The sequence below is a fragment of the Sebastes umbrosus genome, chromosome 8 (assembly GCF_015220745.1).
Source record: "Sebastes umbrosus isolate fSebUmb1 chromosome 8, fSebUmb1.pri, whole genome shotgun sequence".
Taxonomy (NCBI): Eukaryota; Metazoa; Chordata; class Actinopteri; order Perciformes; family Sebastidae; genus Sebastes; species Sebastes umbrosus.
Genome location: NC_051276.1, coordinates 19,357,158 through 19,373,837, shown reverse-complemented (window position 1 = coordinate 19,373,837; position 16,680 = coordinate 19,357,158). Strand labels below are relative to the sequence as shown.

Sequence of the window (16,680 nt, the reverse complement as noted above, 5' to 3'; positions counted from 1 at the left end):
ACACGAGCACTTATAATAGCAATCGGATGGAGATCCACTTGGGTAAGGTATGGACAGGACAGTGGAGAGTATTGTTAATAGGCCTGCCAATCAAAACTCTCAGATCAGCTGACAGTGGTAGTTAAATCGGTGACCTGCGTATGATGCGCCCTTGCTCTACGTGTCACTTTCCATGGAAATGTATGACATAAAAGGAAATTGAATGACCCGATCTTCTTGATGAAACACATAGTTATTTTAGAGATGTATGGTAGTGATCAGGAGTGGGTGGGTGTGTGCGCATGTCTACCTGGGACTGTGGACGGTACGGGTCATGGTAACCCAGAAATTCAAGGAAGCACAATCTCGGCCGGCCCTAAAGCAGAAGTCCCCAATGTCAATTACATACAGCACAGCCAAACAAAGGTCATTCAAGTGAGCAGAACGTAGAGTAACTAAGAGTTTCTCCGCAACATTCTGTCACACGCATACACACCTCCTGTTTGATGACGTAGTCCCGGAGCTCTGTCTCCAGCTTAGAGAAGTCCCCATCAACAAAACGGTCCTTCTTCATTTCTGCTGGATCATCATCCGTTATGTTGAACTTCATATCCACACAATTGCTCTGCCAAAGAAAAAAAAAAACGCGGACAGTTTTAGACTTTTAAACAACATTTTCAAGCCAATAATCCAACATTTGGGGCGGCTGTAGCTCAGTGGGTAGAGCAGGTCGTCCGTTAACCACAAGATTGGCGGTTTGGTCTCCATCTCCTACTGTCTGCATGTCAAATTGTCCTTGAGCGAGACACTGAACCCCTAAGTTGCTCCCCGGGCACTTCACAGCAGCCCACTGTTCTTAAAATTTAAAAACGTAAACTTAAAGTTTACGTTTTTAAGTTTTAATTTAAATTTTTTTTTTGATATAAATTGTGAAAGTAATAGGTTTGAGTATCCAATCAGACCAATAAAAGCCTTTAAGACTTGAGCACTGACTGCACATATAACTGAAGACCACATATAATATTAAAAATTAAATGGTAAAAAGAAGTGAGAATAACATGAAGCATGACAATCAATTAAGACCATATCTTTTACATAAACTAGTCTGACTTACCCCAAAGAGGTGCTGGACAATGTGGCTTACAGGGTAGCAAGGTGCATTGTGGGATTTTGAGTCCTCTGTGACGGGTTTAGCCATGACATGAGTGACGGAGGCGTGAGAGGGAGGAGGGCAGTGATACACTTTGGCCCTGCCTGCTTTTAGGAGCCTGGGAAAGATAAAAGTAGGACTCATTTTATTCATACACGGACGGCGGATTGTTGTGATTGGTGATAAAAGTATGTTTTGTGTGGCCCCTCACCGTTTGAACATGGCCCTGCGGGTGGGCTCTTGGACCATTAGAAGAACCCTCCAGCCCTGGAAGGCCCCAGTTAGCCTCCCACTGGCCACCTTCTCCCTCCACTGCCTGACAGGGCAGAAGGAAGACGTGGCACCGGTGGAAATGGTGACTTCATAGGGTCCCTCTGGGAGCCAGGAACCATTCTTAAAACTGTCTAGCACATATTCTGGAGTCACCACCCACTTTCCTGGTAGGGAAAGAGAGAACAGTGGTGTCAGTAGTCCAGTTAGATGAGCAGTCTTGATATAATCAGGGTGATCAGATATGAATTATTTGTCATCATTAATAATAAGCAATAATAATCATGACTGACCTGCAGCACAGGCAGCCAAAAACTTCTCACTGGACAAAACCTGAGGGATTATGAGATGGGTGCTGGCGTGCTGATAGACCTAGAGGATGATCACTGCGTCAGTCTAATGACATGTAACACACAATAATAAATGGCAGACCTAGGTTTTCATACATTATAAAATAAATAAGTGATATTCCTGTTGTTTTGGCTGGGTGATAAAATCAAATAATAGAAATTGATGCTCATTGCAAAGAACTGTGTTTCACTGTAACGACAGTAGTACTACATTATAAAGCACATCTCCCTCAGTGTGAACACATCGACCTGACAGGAGCTGCACACGTTTGACAGAGAAGAGGAACTGTTGTCAGCCAGAGGCACATTTTTCTGTTTACTAAGAACACAAAGACCAAAAAACCCACAGCATTTTCCTACTTTTAGCTACGCATGGCAGTCAACGGATGATGCTTACAATAATACCGCCACTCCCTGTGAATGAATACAGTTCAGCAACTTTGAATGATTTATTCACTCGTTTACAGTTGGTACTGTAATATAGTGAAATGCTTTCACAAGAAAGTGGCTGCCATAGGAATGCAAAGGAGATTAAAAGTATATGATGTAATACCTGACAGACATAATGTCAGACAAGTCATTCATTCAATGGATTGATAGAACATTCATTGGATTCAGTTAATAATCATTAGACACATCAGGGGGGTGGGGGGGGGGAGTAAATTAATCATAAGTGGTTGAAGCTCTGCCTATTCCTGTATAAAATGTGGATATCTCTACTCACTGAGCCTCCTATGTATTTTCCACCCAGCTGCTGGATCCTGTGCACCAGAACTCTCTTCTTCTCCCTGATCTTGATCCCAGAGATCTGGAAAACGTGCGTGCAGCTCGCCATCCTGACGAGGAAAATGAACACGTGAGTCTCTCAAGTCTATAATGTGTAAACGATGAGGTAAGTTCATCCCATTCACTTGGAGAACATCAATGCTGTAATTCTTGTTTGACTGGATGACTTGGGTTGCCTACAAGTACAACACCGGTGGGAAAGCAGGAAGGGGAACATTTGCATTGTATTAAGGACTTTTAATGATATGTTTGGGCATTTGATTTCATTAAGTTAATTAAAAAATAATGATTGAGTTAATTACACAGTTACTTGACCACAAAACAAAACAATATGGGTCCAGCCTAGTAAAACTTTCTGACAGTCTCAGGGTTGACTAAATATAACCACAAATCGACATTGGTTCTTGTTAATTCACCAGTATTCCCAGTTGTTGTTAAACACAGCTGGTACCTTTGATGATGACTCCCAGTCCTCCCAGTTTACGTACACAGGCGCGCCAAAACTCTGACACTGACACCGACATCCAATAACGTGACCAGGGTTTTGTATCAGCTGCTTCTTCTTCTTCCAAAAATATGTTCAACTTCACGAATACATGGCGACTTTGCTCATTAGTGTTAATAATAAACAGATCGATATGTGTGTTTAGATCCTTCGGGCGAATTCACCGCCCATCCGCCATGTGTTGACAACTTCACAGCATAGCGAACTATTCTGGAGAGGGGGGGCATTTTTTATTAAGTAAAAACTTTTGTAGCCATTAGCAACGTTTAAATGATTATGACTTCGATTGAAAGGACGTAAAAATGTGTGTAAATTATGTGTGGTGTACAATTGTAACTACTGTTTGTACAATTTACGCATATTTCCACCGCTATACAGTAATCCCCCCCTTGTTTGGTTTGTCAGTTGGACTCTTCCAAGGAGCGGAAGTTTTCATAGAGCTACTTCCGGGTCGTTGTCACGGACGCTTTCTGTCCCCGGAAGTAACGGCGATAACTGGATAACAAAACAGCACTGATTGATTAACAGGGATGTCTGATCGATCCATAACAATAACTTGATTCTGACAGAGACGCTCTGCTTATGAAACCGCACGGTTGTTTTACTAAAACTGTACGTTTTTAGTGACAGCTGTAGATTATAGCTTCACATCTCAGTAATCTAACGTGGTGGTTTATTTGTTGTCATAGCTACAGAGAGCTATGACGCGGGTCATATTCTCCCTACCTGTCATGGATTGATGAACATAAAGGAGCTGGTGAAAGGTAAGATACAGATACAGATAGCCTTCATGTGTTGTCGCTCAAAGTAACACTGCATGTGTGTGCAGATGTTTATGTTATACCATCATGTTTATCCACCACATTTTGTAAAAAGAAACTGATAACCTGCCAAGTAGCTACAGTGGCAAGTCTTTATTATACAAAGACGAGCTGCCTTAAAGATCTGTATTTGTGTCACACATGGTCAAATACCACAACAAGCAGGTAAACAGCTCTGCATTTAACCTTACAGTCCAAGTTCTCTCTCTCTCTCTCTCTCTCATTGATGTGTTGCTTACATCTACAAACAGGTGTTTATGTTCAACACCAGAATATACTGGATAACACTGTGAGAATATAATATCAAATGGGTTATATTAATCAATTTTGATTCAAGATTCAAGATTCAAGCCCTTTATTGTCATTGTGTAGTACAACGAAATTAGATTGTGACAATCCCATAGGTGCTAATGAAGATTATACAATAATAAAAAAAAGAGATAGTGTAATATAAATATAAAAGATAATACAATATAAAATATAAAAATACAGAATATATATTGATGAGATGACAGTTTTGCCAGATTACAGTTGTGCCAGATTATTGCACAAAGTGTCCGTCAGATAATTATATAATTATTGCACAGCATCATATAATTATTGCACAAAGTGATCAGCATATGTTATTGCACATGTCCGTAACAGTAGATTACATACATTGCACGTTCAACTCAGACAGAGGAGATGTCAGAGTTCAATTGATAATCATGAATTGATTAAACATTTATGTCACAAGTGAAACAAAATACCAGATATTTGCTTTATATTTTTTGAATACATTTTGGTTTTAGACTATTGTTTGGACAAAACCGGAAAAATCTGAATTTTAATTTATGGTCGCAGAAATTATGATGGGCATTTTTTTTTTGTTTACTGTTTTCTGAAGCTCTGTGGATGAAATGATTAATAGTTAATCGCACATCTGATCTACAAGGTCTGGATGTGTCTCACTAAGTCCGGTCACATGGCATGAAAAGCAAGTAAAAGTCAAGGGCTTGACTAGTATCTCAGTGACATGTTGCTTACACCTATCAATTTATATTTGTGGTTAATACACAAAAAAAATACAAGAAAAAAATGTTATAATATTTAAATAAAATGTTACCAAATGAGAATATAATGGATTTCTAAGCCCTTGTGCTGAAATGATTAAGATGGTAATTTATTAGACAGGTTACAAAGGTAATCAGCAACAATTTTGATAATCAATAAATTAATAATGAATCACAAAAGTCATAAATTAAGTATTATTAAGTATTGTATTTTTGTAAATTAAGAGTTAAGTTAAGTTATTTCACTCAAGGGTCTCGTAAATATTTCACTATTATCTGACATTTTACAAACTAAAAGATTGATCACTTATAAGATTCATTGATAGTACAGATAATTGTTAGTTGCATCCCTGTTGAGCACTGTGCATCTTTGCAGTTCATGATGTATTGATATATTTACTTTGTACTTGACAGATTGACAGACAAATACAACCAATATAACTGTTTGTGATTATGTTAGTTCTCCTACAGTAAATGTTCATGAAAGGAGACAGTTTGGATGAAATGAGCTACACAATATGAGCTGCTCCAGTGTGGCAATATTGTCTTGTTTTTCAATATTAATGTTAATGTAATTGACTCATTGCTCAGGCTACTTTAATACTGTTGAATGATGGTGATTATTCCACAAAACAGCAATGACAAGTAATATCAGGATTAAGTCATGTATTATTCATTCCCTCGGTGGAGGCTAATCACAGGGGCATTTGTTACGATGATGCCAAGTTGTTCCAACAGTCTTACACAACATATTTTAAGAAGACATTATGTACACATATTTCCCTACAGTAAAGAAATAAGTGACCAATATGTTAAACAAGATTAGTGCCTCCTAACTTGAGCAGAACTATCAGTATATCAAATCGGATGAGACTAAAACCCATCGCTAAGCAGACAAGGACTTATTGTAAAGAAGAAAATCAGTCAAAGGAAGCACAGTGTGGAAGGACCACAGTAACAGTGAAGCCGTGCTCCCCCCCTGGGTACGCATGAGATAGTTCTCAGCAGTATTGTGATCTAAGAATATTCACCTATTTAATTTATCATGTTTCCTTTACGGCAGACTGTTAGGTACCCCCCTTTAAAATAATGTTGACTTTAACTTGACATGCTCTAAGTGGCTTTAAAGCGACGGCCTGGGGGACGCGCTGCTAAATATTTCAGGACAAACTCATTACTGTAAATGGGCCTGTGTGTTAGCCTAGCTGGGGTAGACAGGCAGCAGCAAGAGAGATTGGACTGTGATGTGTGTGTGTGTGTGTGTGTGTGTGTGTGTGTGTGTGTGTGTGTGTGTGTGTGTGTTTCTTCCCCTTTTCTAATGGCTGTGGAGTGGATGTCTGAGGCAGGCAGCGTCTCAGCGCCTGGCCCAGTTGTCCCTGTTGCAACAGTGTGAAACACACAGGGGCTCCTCCAACATCTGCTTTGTAAAGAGCTAATGACAAGACAACGGAGACCGGATGATTTAAAGTATAGTACTAATGAGGCCCTGTGTGCTGCTTGGAGAATCCTGACACACGCTCACTTATATGTACACGCTCAAGATAACAGATGATATGTTGGCAGACCAGGAGGTAGACACCCAGCAGACGAACAGTACAGTGTACACATCCAGACCTGTCCATCTGTCTGTCTGTCTGTCTTTCATAAAGAGGAGTATGGTGTTGAAGACAGCACACACACAAACAGTATTCAAAATCACACACACACACACACACACACACACACACACACACGCTGTCTGGCTCAGCCCAAATAATTACAATGTTGAGTTCCTAATCCATGGATTTAAAATTTTATTCCCTTTCAGCAGTGGCTGCTGTGTATAGACCCTCTTCTCAGACAGTGGCGCAGAGGGAGCATGATGATGAGGGGAAACAGTAAGAGAGAAGAAGAAGAAGAAGAGGGAGAAATAATAAAAAGGACAAGCTTAACTGCCGAGGCTGTCAGCGGAGGAAAATAATATTTGTCCAGCTGGACAGGCCTCCCTTTGTGCAGGCTAAATGAATGTTGAGCTTCCTGTCTGCCCTGTCAGGGAGAGTGGCACAGACTGTATGCAGCGGCGGCAAAGAAGCGGAGCGGAGTACGGGGAGCTGTTTGGAGTTTGACAGGGATTATTAAAATCAGAGCAGATGACGAGGGGAAGGGGCGAGAGGCGGAGGAGTGTGAGAAAGCCAAATTGACACAGACACTCTCCATTACCTTCCACTTGACTCGCGTTGATGACAATGTTGATATGAGACCCAGCAACGCGGCACCGGCGTGGGATTGGCTGTTAGCATGAGCGTTAAGCACCACAGGGTAGAGGGTGGGGGGGGGTGGCCCTCAGTTGTGGCAGAGACGTAAGGAGATGAGTTGTTTATTTAAAGCCTCGACTGAAGAGCATCTCACCTCATTGTTTATTTATTTGGTCTACTTTTTTTTTTTTTTTTAGCTTTGTTAACTCACTGTAGTGTCAGTAGGTGGAAATGGTTGGCGGCTGAGGCAATGCATTTTGATCAGGGGTCCTCCTACTGCAAAATGATTGTCTGAGGAAAGATGAGGGCAACTGGGAGAAACTGTTTTTGTTGATGATAAGCTTCCTTTTGTTTCAGGTGCAATTGATTTGTGCCTCCTAATAAGACTCCTGTTTGAGGAGATTTCAAATTATTATACGCCACATAACTGCGTGTGTGTGTGTGTGTATGTTCAGTTTCTTGACAGACAGCTGTGATAATACACTCCAAATCTCTGTTATTTGGTGTCAGCCTAAATTGTTTATTTAATCCCGACACCAGTGCTGTCTTTCTCATTATTTTGCTTTATGAATTGGTACATGTCATGTGGAGTGTTTTCTGATGTTATACAGTAAGGTTCTCTCTCTCTCTCTCTCTCTCTCTCTCTCTCTCTCTCTCTCTCTCTCTCAGAGCAGTATGGAGTGGCCGGGGGATTTTCCTGCAGACCATGCCTTCGTGGAGCTGCTGGTTCCCGGGGTTTCCAGTGAGCTGGACTTTGAGCAGCTCCTAAAAGACACAGAGGAGAAACTCAATCTCAATGCCAACAGGTCAGTCGGAGCTTAAATTAGAACTTCAGAGTTTTACTACTTTTATTTGACTTTCACTTGTCCCCCCCCAATCACTTTTACATCATTTTAATAATTCAAACTTTATAATATCAAAGCCAGATTGAAATTAAGTACTGGTGTCCCAGCTGACAAAAAAGCGCCAAATAAGAAGACACGGACGTGACAGTAAAGTTTTTAAAGCAGACTGTGTTTTTAGGGATTATTTCCTGGTGGGGCCTTCCATTTCTCTCTGTGACTCTCAGGTGAATGACAGGCGGAAAGAAATGTAATGTACAATTTAGTATGAAAACACAACGCTGGCACAATGAAATAAATGTTAAACAGTTAATTTGCCAAAACTATGGCTGTCCTCGACCAAAGAAATTCTTAGTTAACTAAAACTCATACGGATTTGACGACTAATCGGTTAGTTGATTTAATCGACAGATCTGTAAAACTGAGTTTCTCCACAAAGAACCACACAAAAGCACCACTTTAAATCTTGTGTTTACCAGAGATGTGCTCATAAGTTTGTTGGAAATAAGTAATTCAGCATGAAAGAAGCATAAAAAAGGACTAATCGACTAAAGAAATCTTAATAGACTAAGACAAAACGACAGATTATTTGACTAATCGACTAAGAGGGGGCCGCCCTAGCCAAAACACAATTAAAGCTTCATGTTTACTTTGATGGATTATATTACTTCTAAGAAAATGGTCATATCTGCAGAAGTTGTTCATACTGTACAAAGATTAAGGGCTCTGATTTCTTTATGCTGACTATGTACTAGCATGAATACTTTTAAAGAGAGGAGCAACCTGCATGACTGACAAAAACACCAGTAATATTGTTTACAATAGCAGCAATATGATTAGTGTTCCAGGGGTAGAAATATGAAATCAGGATTTGAGCTGAAAGGTGCATCCATATTATGTTTTACCTTCTCTTTCTCTCTCTGCCACTCCTATCTTTCTCCTTATCTCACTTCACAAAGTTCAATCATGTCGATCTCCTGAATGAAGACGTCCAGTTTACCAATCACACTTGAAGTACCTTCATCAGTGTTTTTAAAAAAACTCATTTGAAGAATGAATGGTAAATGTACTTACTTACTTCTGAAAATGCCTGCATTGTAAACCCAGATTTTATTTGAATTCAACTTTTAAAGGGACTGTTTGTAACTTTTTAAGCGTATAAATGTACCGGGTCGGGACACATGCGCGCTTGCGTGTGGCCGGCGTCCCCGCTCCTCTGCCTGCTTGCCTTCACTCAGACATCGGCGCGTTCTCGCGTACTCGCTCCACCTCTAGACGTGAACGCGCGCTCACTCCACACTGCAGAAGAGTTCGTACAGTGGATGTTTGTGCAGAAATAAATGCTGCAGCTTCACCAGACCAACAGAGGTTTTCCGTGTCTTGTGAAGAGACGGGACTCTGCAGAGAGAAACCTTGTCGTCTCGTTACCGACCGGGTGCCGGCGTCTCCCCTGTTCTCCTCTCTGCTGCTGCACCGGGTACTCTGAGAGAGCTGTGGATTGTGTTTGAAAGCAACGTCGTGGAATGGTGAGTGTGTCTGATATCCTTCAGGGGAAATTAATTAACGTTATTAAAAAGACCACGGCGGTGACCGCAGGTGAGCTACAGTTAGCTACAGTTAGCTAAAGTGTGAGACACACCGCTAAATACTAGCTAGGGCTACCGACGGTCGGTCGTTGGGTAATGTCGAGCCGTTGGTGTAGCAGAGCTGTAACAATTGTTAGCATGTGGCTAACGCTAGCTAAGCTATATGTGATGTGGTTAATGTAACGTTACTGATTCAACTTAGCTGACTTTCAAAGGACGAGATAATTAGTTAGTTAAGTTGGTTATTAGTTAAACATTGAGCTAACATTGAGCTAAAAGTGTTCTTATATTCTGTCATTACGGGTTCATGTGAAGAAGTGTGATCAATTTAGATTTCTCATCTCACGCTGTCGCCTCCAGCCACAGCATTATTTTTCTTGAAATGTAATACCGGCACATTGTCTGTATTTTTCAGGTGGCCATGGAGTTCAACAGGATTGTGGGCAAGAACCTCAAGCAGGAATTCTATGAAAGCATCGATCGGCACAGTCTTCCTCTTGTCGAGATGTTTCGATCCAAGAGCGGGAACATTGTGCAGCAGTTTACGCAGCTTTTACAATAGACCAAGGTTGGTTCATACACATTATGCATTGCTTTACAGCTTATGTAATGACAACATGTCACAGAAAGTGCTACTGTATTAGTTGTGCAATTGAGGATGTCACGATACCAGAAATGTAGTAGTCAATACCAAAAACAAAAGTAAATTCCATGTACTTCAACATACACTCCTTTATTACCTTTTGCATACTGGTTTTTGTTACACCGTGTCCTAACTGGATGCAAGCACCCGACTATCGCGTAGCTTCGTACGCTCTCTGTCCATACTGAATGCGTTAAATATGCACTTCTGTTCTACGCCATGTTAACAAACCACTTGCATATCAGCTTTGAGCTCCTTGTCAGACTGGAAACGTTACCGGACGTCACCACTTCAAAGATGGGTTAGTAGTACTTGCTATCTAAATTTGTAGCCAACTTTTTAAACAGAAAACACACGTTTTATATTGCGTTGCATGGCTATTAAATGAGAGATGTCATAATTGTGCTCTCATGTTTATATCGCTTATGAAAGACGCTGATGATGATGACTCATTCCACCACATTGAGATTGGAATCCTCCAGGTTGAGCCTGAAGGTGCTGCGGTTGCATCTTTCCTGCATCTCAGTCCAGCCTCTTTGAAGGTCATCATTGAGGGTGAAGTTGTGATGGACAACATTAAAGACCTCCCGAAAGTGATGTGCCCTCTGTTTGGACTTTCATATGCACTGCATCTCAACTACCCCAAGTCTATGAAGTTCACCTTCCAGTTCATCCAACAGGTACTTCTCACATTGGGCCACAGTGAACTAAAACCAAGATTACAAACCTTGAAGAACCAGCTTGCAATGTAAAGAAATGGTATGTTGGTCTCAAAGGAGGCTACACACACAAATACACACACAAAATCCATAAGGTGCTCAGCTTATCCACCTACTTGTGTTCTACAGTACAGGATGTAGAAGTGTATGTATGTACTTCATTTGATTTAGTACACGGCTTTGTTGAATAGTCGATTTCTTTATAGCAGACTGTTGCTATGTTTAATATACCGCAGCTATGGCTGAGTTCTGTCATCGGACGTTGTAGTGTTTTTGATTTAAGTAAGTAGCCATGTAATAAGCAGGATAATGTACAGCTAGCAGGTCATTGTTGGGAAATCACCCCGTTACCTTGTACATTACATAGTTAACAAAGTTAACTCTTTTTATCCAGTGAAGTTGGAGTTTTAGAGGCTTTTATACAGTTGTAATGCCTGTCTATATGTATCCAGTCATTCACATGGTTATAGCAGATAATGTTAATGCTGTGTGTTCATATTTCAAACAAGTTTATTTGTTATCAATAAAAAACATTGACAAATTTAAATGTATTGTTTCATTTCTTCCCTTCAATGATATTTATTGAAACAATAAAATCTCAAAATCACAATAGTATAATTCATTAAATTAGAAGAAAAGACATTAGTTGTATTAACAAATGACTTTAAGTAGAAATGACTAAAACGTTTTTTGTCATTTGTTACATATGTTTATGTTTATTTAACTTAAAATAATAATTTCATATAACTTCAGTTTTTGAGTAAAGACTACTAATGTTAGCTTAATTATGTCAACTCGTGCAATTAAGGTTCTAAGTTGATTCAACTTGACCTGTTTAGTTTGACATGTCAAAACTTAACTGGTTTAGTGCAACCGGTTTCCACGCAAATTTCTAGTAAAGTCAACTTATCCGGGTTAAGAGTGTGCATGATTTCAAACACATTCCAACATTGAAACTTTTCATTTAAAATAATTAAAAATATAATAAAGGGATTTGTTTTCAACTAAAATAAATGTCTAATTCCAGGAATGCCTGGTTCCCTTAGTTCCTCTCAATGACCTGGTTTGTCATGTGCTTGCAAATGTAGTGTGTATTCATGGTTAAGTTGGTTTGAGATGACTGTATTGAGATTCATAAAGAGGCCATGATCAAACTTTAAGAATGATCTTACAATGTTCCTAAAAATGTAGGGTCAAGTATTTGATCACATAAACTGACAGAAGAATCTTTCTCTGTGGTTCAATTTCATTAATTAACAATCTTGTCATCATGTGTTATTGAAGAAAATTCTGTGTAGCAACTTAAATTAGATTCTCCCCCCATGCACCGTCACTGAAGACTGAAATATAGACGGCTGTCAATGATGGCAGACGGGAGTAGTTGGAGAGCACAAATAGACTGATAAAGAGAGAGACACGGGGGGAGAAATCTATATTTCAGGTCTTTTATCGTTTGTGGCGTTGTGAGGCTGAGGGCAGATGATGAAGGACAGGCTAAATGTAGCAAGTGAACAAAGCCTCACTCTGGCACCATTAGTGTCTGGGACTCATCCCTTCCTTTCTCTCTGTCTCCCTCCCCGTCTCTCTCTTTCTTTCCTTCCTCCTTCTAAATGGGAACATAATAATTGAAGATTCCACATCTTGAAACGAAAACCCTTGGGTAGGTAATTCAAGGCTTATTACAGAAGGCCGGGCCATTTTTCTGCTTTCTAAGCATTAAAGGGTTATTTTGTGTTCCTGCAGATGGGAGTGGGATAACCATTATGAGAACAAAGCATCCAGATAATGGAGAATGGGGCTAAAAATAAGGCAATCCTCCTCTCGCCGCGGGGGACCACTGGTCAGTGTCTGTCAGGCTGCCGCTAACTTCCTCCCAGACTACTCCAGGACAGCCCTTTTACTGCCGGGACACATCCAAGCAAACAAAATCTCGCAAAGGCCTCTTTTTCGCCTCAACCAGGGTGGGCTGCAGACACACACACACACACACAGCTCACTCACCTGCTGCCTAATTGACTTATCAGTGTCTGGGACAAATTACGGAAGTGGAGGAGAGGAAAGGGAAACCGGGAGATGGTGGAGACAGAGCTGCCCACACCCGTGAAGGACTTCAACCAGTTTATGGGTCAGAGTGACTGGCTTGCTCCCAGTTCTCAGATGTCAGAGATTTGCCTAAGAGCTGCACCCTAATTGAAGGAGATTAAGATAGGTTGACAACGGAGCTGGCTCCCCCAAATTGAAATGCTGTAATCCATTAGTTTTCATCAGATGGGACAGTGGCGCGGTTCAGGGTCGAGCGGGGAGCGCTGGGCTACCAGGAAAAGACCTCTAATGAAGTGTCAGCGGAGGCCTGGAGACTGCAGACAGGCCTCTGGTTTCACACTGGCAAGGCAAATAGCTCTCACTGGTCGCCTGCCAATCTTGATCAGTGTACAATATCAATACTTTTAAATTTGATTCTCCGTGTGTGTGTGAGTGTGTCTGATAATCAGGATTTAGTGCATGTGTGCAAGTTGAAAGCCAGCCACGGTAAAATATCGTGCAAGGTTCCTTCCCAATGAGCAAAAATACTGATCTGTAGTCCTCGCAGTATGTAGCTGATTTTGTGTTTAGCTGTGCGTGACACGTGTGTTAAGTTAGTATATCAGCTGTATCGCTTCTCCGGTGTCATTGACTTGGCCGGGCGGCTGGGGGGTTGAGGGCTGAGGGCACTAAGTGGGCGACAGGCTGGGCCAGGACGGGATCTGTTTTCAGCCTGTTCATTCAAGCCCATTCACCGCTCTTCCCCTCGCAGAATGGGGCCCTTTGATGGAAGAGATATTTAGTTCTCAGGCGGCTGGTTTGGCACCGACTGGAGCTGGGGCTTATTTGAAAGGGATCTTCCTGCCCCCGTCTCCTCCAACCCCCCCCCCCCCCCCCTCCTCCACCACCTCCTGTAGGCGAGCGGAGCGCGACAGACAGACAGCCCCACAGCAGCCCACCCACACTAAATTAATTCTGACAAGGAACTTAAGATAACGTCAAAGCGCTGACTAATCGCGGGATTGGGTTTCTGTAAGTCAGGGAGCTGTGAAATGTGCCATCATATCTAATAAAAGACCTCCGGTTGTTCCCTTTCTCTCTCAGCGGTGGTGAAGGTTGGGGGGGAGCGCGGTTTGCGGTGTCGACTGTCTAGCTAGACCGGTCTGAAAAACAATTAGATTTCACTTCAGCAGTGAAAGTGCAAGTGTGTGTGTGTGTGTGTCAGTTAGGGTAAGATGATTGACACGTTTGTCAAGAGGCCAAAAGAATCCTTTCCTCCTAGTTTCCTCTGCCTCTTTTCTCATTCTACAACCCCTTTGTTGAGTTCTGCTCCGGCTTTTTTGCCATTACGGGTTCGTCTATTGTCGTCTTTACTCAGGTAGTTGAATGGTTTTATTTTCTGTGACTCCTCTGTTTTCCACCCATTTTTAACCTCCCTCTTCTCTCATTCTCTTTCTGTCTCTTTCCTCGGCGTCTGAGCTGCCGGCAGTGGAAGTCATCAGGTTCGGAGCTAATCCTGGCCAAGTTGATTAGGGTTGCAGGTAGCTTTTACACCGGCGGGCAAAAGGTCGCAACATTGTAGAGAGCCGGATGGACTTCTTGACACAGACCATCCACATTGACTTTATAACTTACAGCACAAGGCCCTAAGGAGGGGTAATTGAAAGGCGAGAGTAAGGAAAAGAAAATTAGGAAAGTAAGAGTTTGGAGGCGAGAGAAAAGAAAGAGGGGAAATAGTGAGAGAAAAAACTGTGGAGGCGAGGCTTGAGGATGTATCTGAAGAGGCAAGTGCTGTTGCTGTAGCCATTAGAGTACATTGTTTTGTTGAGTGAAGGCAAGAGCGAGATGAACTAGAGAATGAAGCCCAGAAGCCATTCTCTTCCTGTCGTAGTCTATGGCTTCATATGGGTTTCAAGTCAACAATCTCTCCAGTCCACATATGGCCAAATTGAGTCCCGGAGACCGCTCTAAACACCTCGCGGAGTCCCAGGCTATAGAGGTGGATGTCCTATAGGAAGCTTAATCTGAAATTAAAAACCTCAATTCTGTTATAAAACTGCATGAGCAACAAGAGAGAAGCCGCCCAGTTCACATCCATAGTGTAGTCTACTTACATTTTCTGCTTTTAATGAACTTCAGAGAGCCGGTGAAAAGTGAGCTATACAGATGGAGGCCCATTTGAAACCTGCTGTCTATGTGAAGTCCTGGGGTGGAGCCCAGAATGAACAGCCACATTTATGACGTACTATAAACACACATACAGGGCTCCGTGCTGCCATTTAATCTACAGCAGGGTTTCATTGCAAGACATGGCATACGACAGAAATCTATGTTCAAATTTAAATTCAGAACACATCTTACTTTTTGCATTTTTTTTTCGAATGTATTTCTTCTCTTTATATTTTACCTACCCTGAATGATATAGAAAAATAAGAACGTTTTGTTGTTTTATATATACTGTATACAGAAATACATTTTCTCAGAAAGTCAGAAATGAAAAAGATACAATATATAATTTGCAAGGGGATGTGAAGGAGAATTGCCTAAAAACCCTCCAGGGGCTTGAAAAGTAGCATTCTCCATGCAGCATATTACATGAAACAATTATTTTGAATAATATATTATTATAATTATATATGATTAATTAATATTAATCATACATAATTATAATATTTTTTTTATCAATTAATGTAAAATACACAATTTTTATGTATCTATCAATAATTTAAGACTTAGTAAAACATCGTAAAAAACAGAGACAAAGTTTAATACATAAGCAATAATACAATGCATCACATACACACCCATCTGTTAACAAATATCAAGAAGACTCATTCATAATTCACTGTCAAAGACTAACTTAAACTAAGAGCATACGCTCATGTGATATGGCATATAGTTTTCATGAGACAAGAAAGATAAACAGAAAATAGAGAAAAAAATAAACACAAATATTAAAAAACGAGAATCAAACAATAATCATAGTAGGCCTTTAGACTTGTATGACAAAGGAAAATATTGGTTGGACCCAGCTTATATAAGTAGTCCATATGGAAAATATTGGTTGGTTAGAAGAAGTGACTTCAGGGACCTTTTAAAATGCTCTGGAGACATGTTCAAAAAAATGTAAAGGCAGAGAATTCCATATTTTGGAGCCTTGGTAGAATATACTAAACTGAGATTGCTATATTCTCCTCACAGAAAGCAAAATCAGAGGATGCAGAAACAAACCAGCATTTAAACAGTCTTTTGCATTGTTTAAAGTGGTGTCTGTTAATTTTACATACAGTGCCGTCGGCGATCCTGAGCCACGCTGGTTATGTGTCGACCTTGCTGAAGCTGTGTTTTACAGCTAGTGAGCTTTGGGCAAGCATACTTAAGAGTTGCTGCACTCTCACAGTCTGTCACAAGTTAAGGCAATATCTTTCCTATACAAGAAGAAGCAGGAACATAGAAACAAACACACAGGGTAAAAAAAAACATGATAAAGGCCTATTTTAATAAAGGTTCTGCACTTGTGTAACAAATATTACCTGGCTTCAAATCACTCCAAACGCACACCCACCTTATAGTCAAGGTTTCTGTCAGTCAGCATGTTGGCGTTAAGAGAGTATAAAGTGAGTTGCATCATCTGGCCTGCCTAAAGAATAAGAGAGACAGAGAGGGGAAGAGATAGTTAAAGAGAGAGAGAACGATAGCATTAGGCAGTGTTCAACCTAGA

General features: G+C 40.9%; 2 protein-coding genes and 1 long non-coding RNA gene across 12 annotated transcripts in view; 1 reads left to right on the top strand and 2 right to left on the bottom strand.

The window, feature by feature from the left end:
- slf1 (SMC5-SMC6 complex localization factor 1) overlaps positions 1–3,211 on the bottom strand; it is a 34,108-nt gene extending 30,897 nt beyond the window's left edge. Inside the window, exons 1-7 of one of the 2 annotated variants that reach the window (XM_037777656.1) lie at positions 2,987–3,211; positions 2,474–2,585; positions 1,693–1,771; positions 1,341–1,566; positions 1,094–1,247; positions 476–604; positions 290–355 (exon numbers count right to left, since the gene is read on the bottom strand). In XM_037777656.1, the coding sequence (XP_037633584.1) occupies positions 290–355; positions 476–604; positions 1,094–1,247; positions 1,341–1,566; positions 1,693–1,771; positions 2,474–2,584 (765 nt within the window). In that variant the 5' untranslated portion in view covers position 2,585; positions 2,987–3,211. The remainder of the gene's footprint in view (positions 1–289; positions 356–475; positions 605–1,093; positions 1,248–1,340; positions 1,567–1,692; positions 1,772–2,473; positions 2,586–2,986) is intronic. The other variant, XM_037777658.1, reaches the window with a different exon arrangement.
- A 16-nt stretch (positions 3,212–3,227) lies between these two features.
- The window catches only part of kiaa0825 (KIAA0825 ortholog), a 127,969-nt gene continuing 114,516 nt past the window's right edge, over positions 3,228–16,680 (top strand). For 3 of the 9 annotated variants that reach the window (XR_005207863.1, XM_037777647.1, XM_037777646.1), the window contains exons 1-2: positions 3,228–3,804; positions 7,817–7,953. Coding sequence is in view for 8 of the 9 variants with exons in the window: in XM_037777647.1 (XP_037633575.1) it covers positions 7,823–7,953 (131 nt within the window). In the remaining variant the exon portion in view is untranslated. The remainder of the gene's footprint in view (positions 3,805–7,816; positions 7,954–16,680) is intronic. The other 6 variants (XM_037777645.1, XM_037777643.1, XM_037777641.1 and 3 more) reach the window with 6 other exon arrangements.
- Positions 7,346–16,600, bottom strand: LOC119492845. The gene is made up of 2 exons (XR_005207864.1): positions 16,493–16,600; positions 7,346–7,912 (listed from the first exon to the last, which is right to left on the bottom strand). It is a non-coding gene; the product is annotated as an uncharacterized LOC119492845 (long non-coding RNA).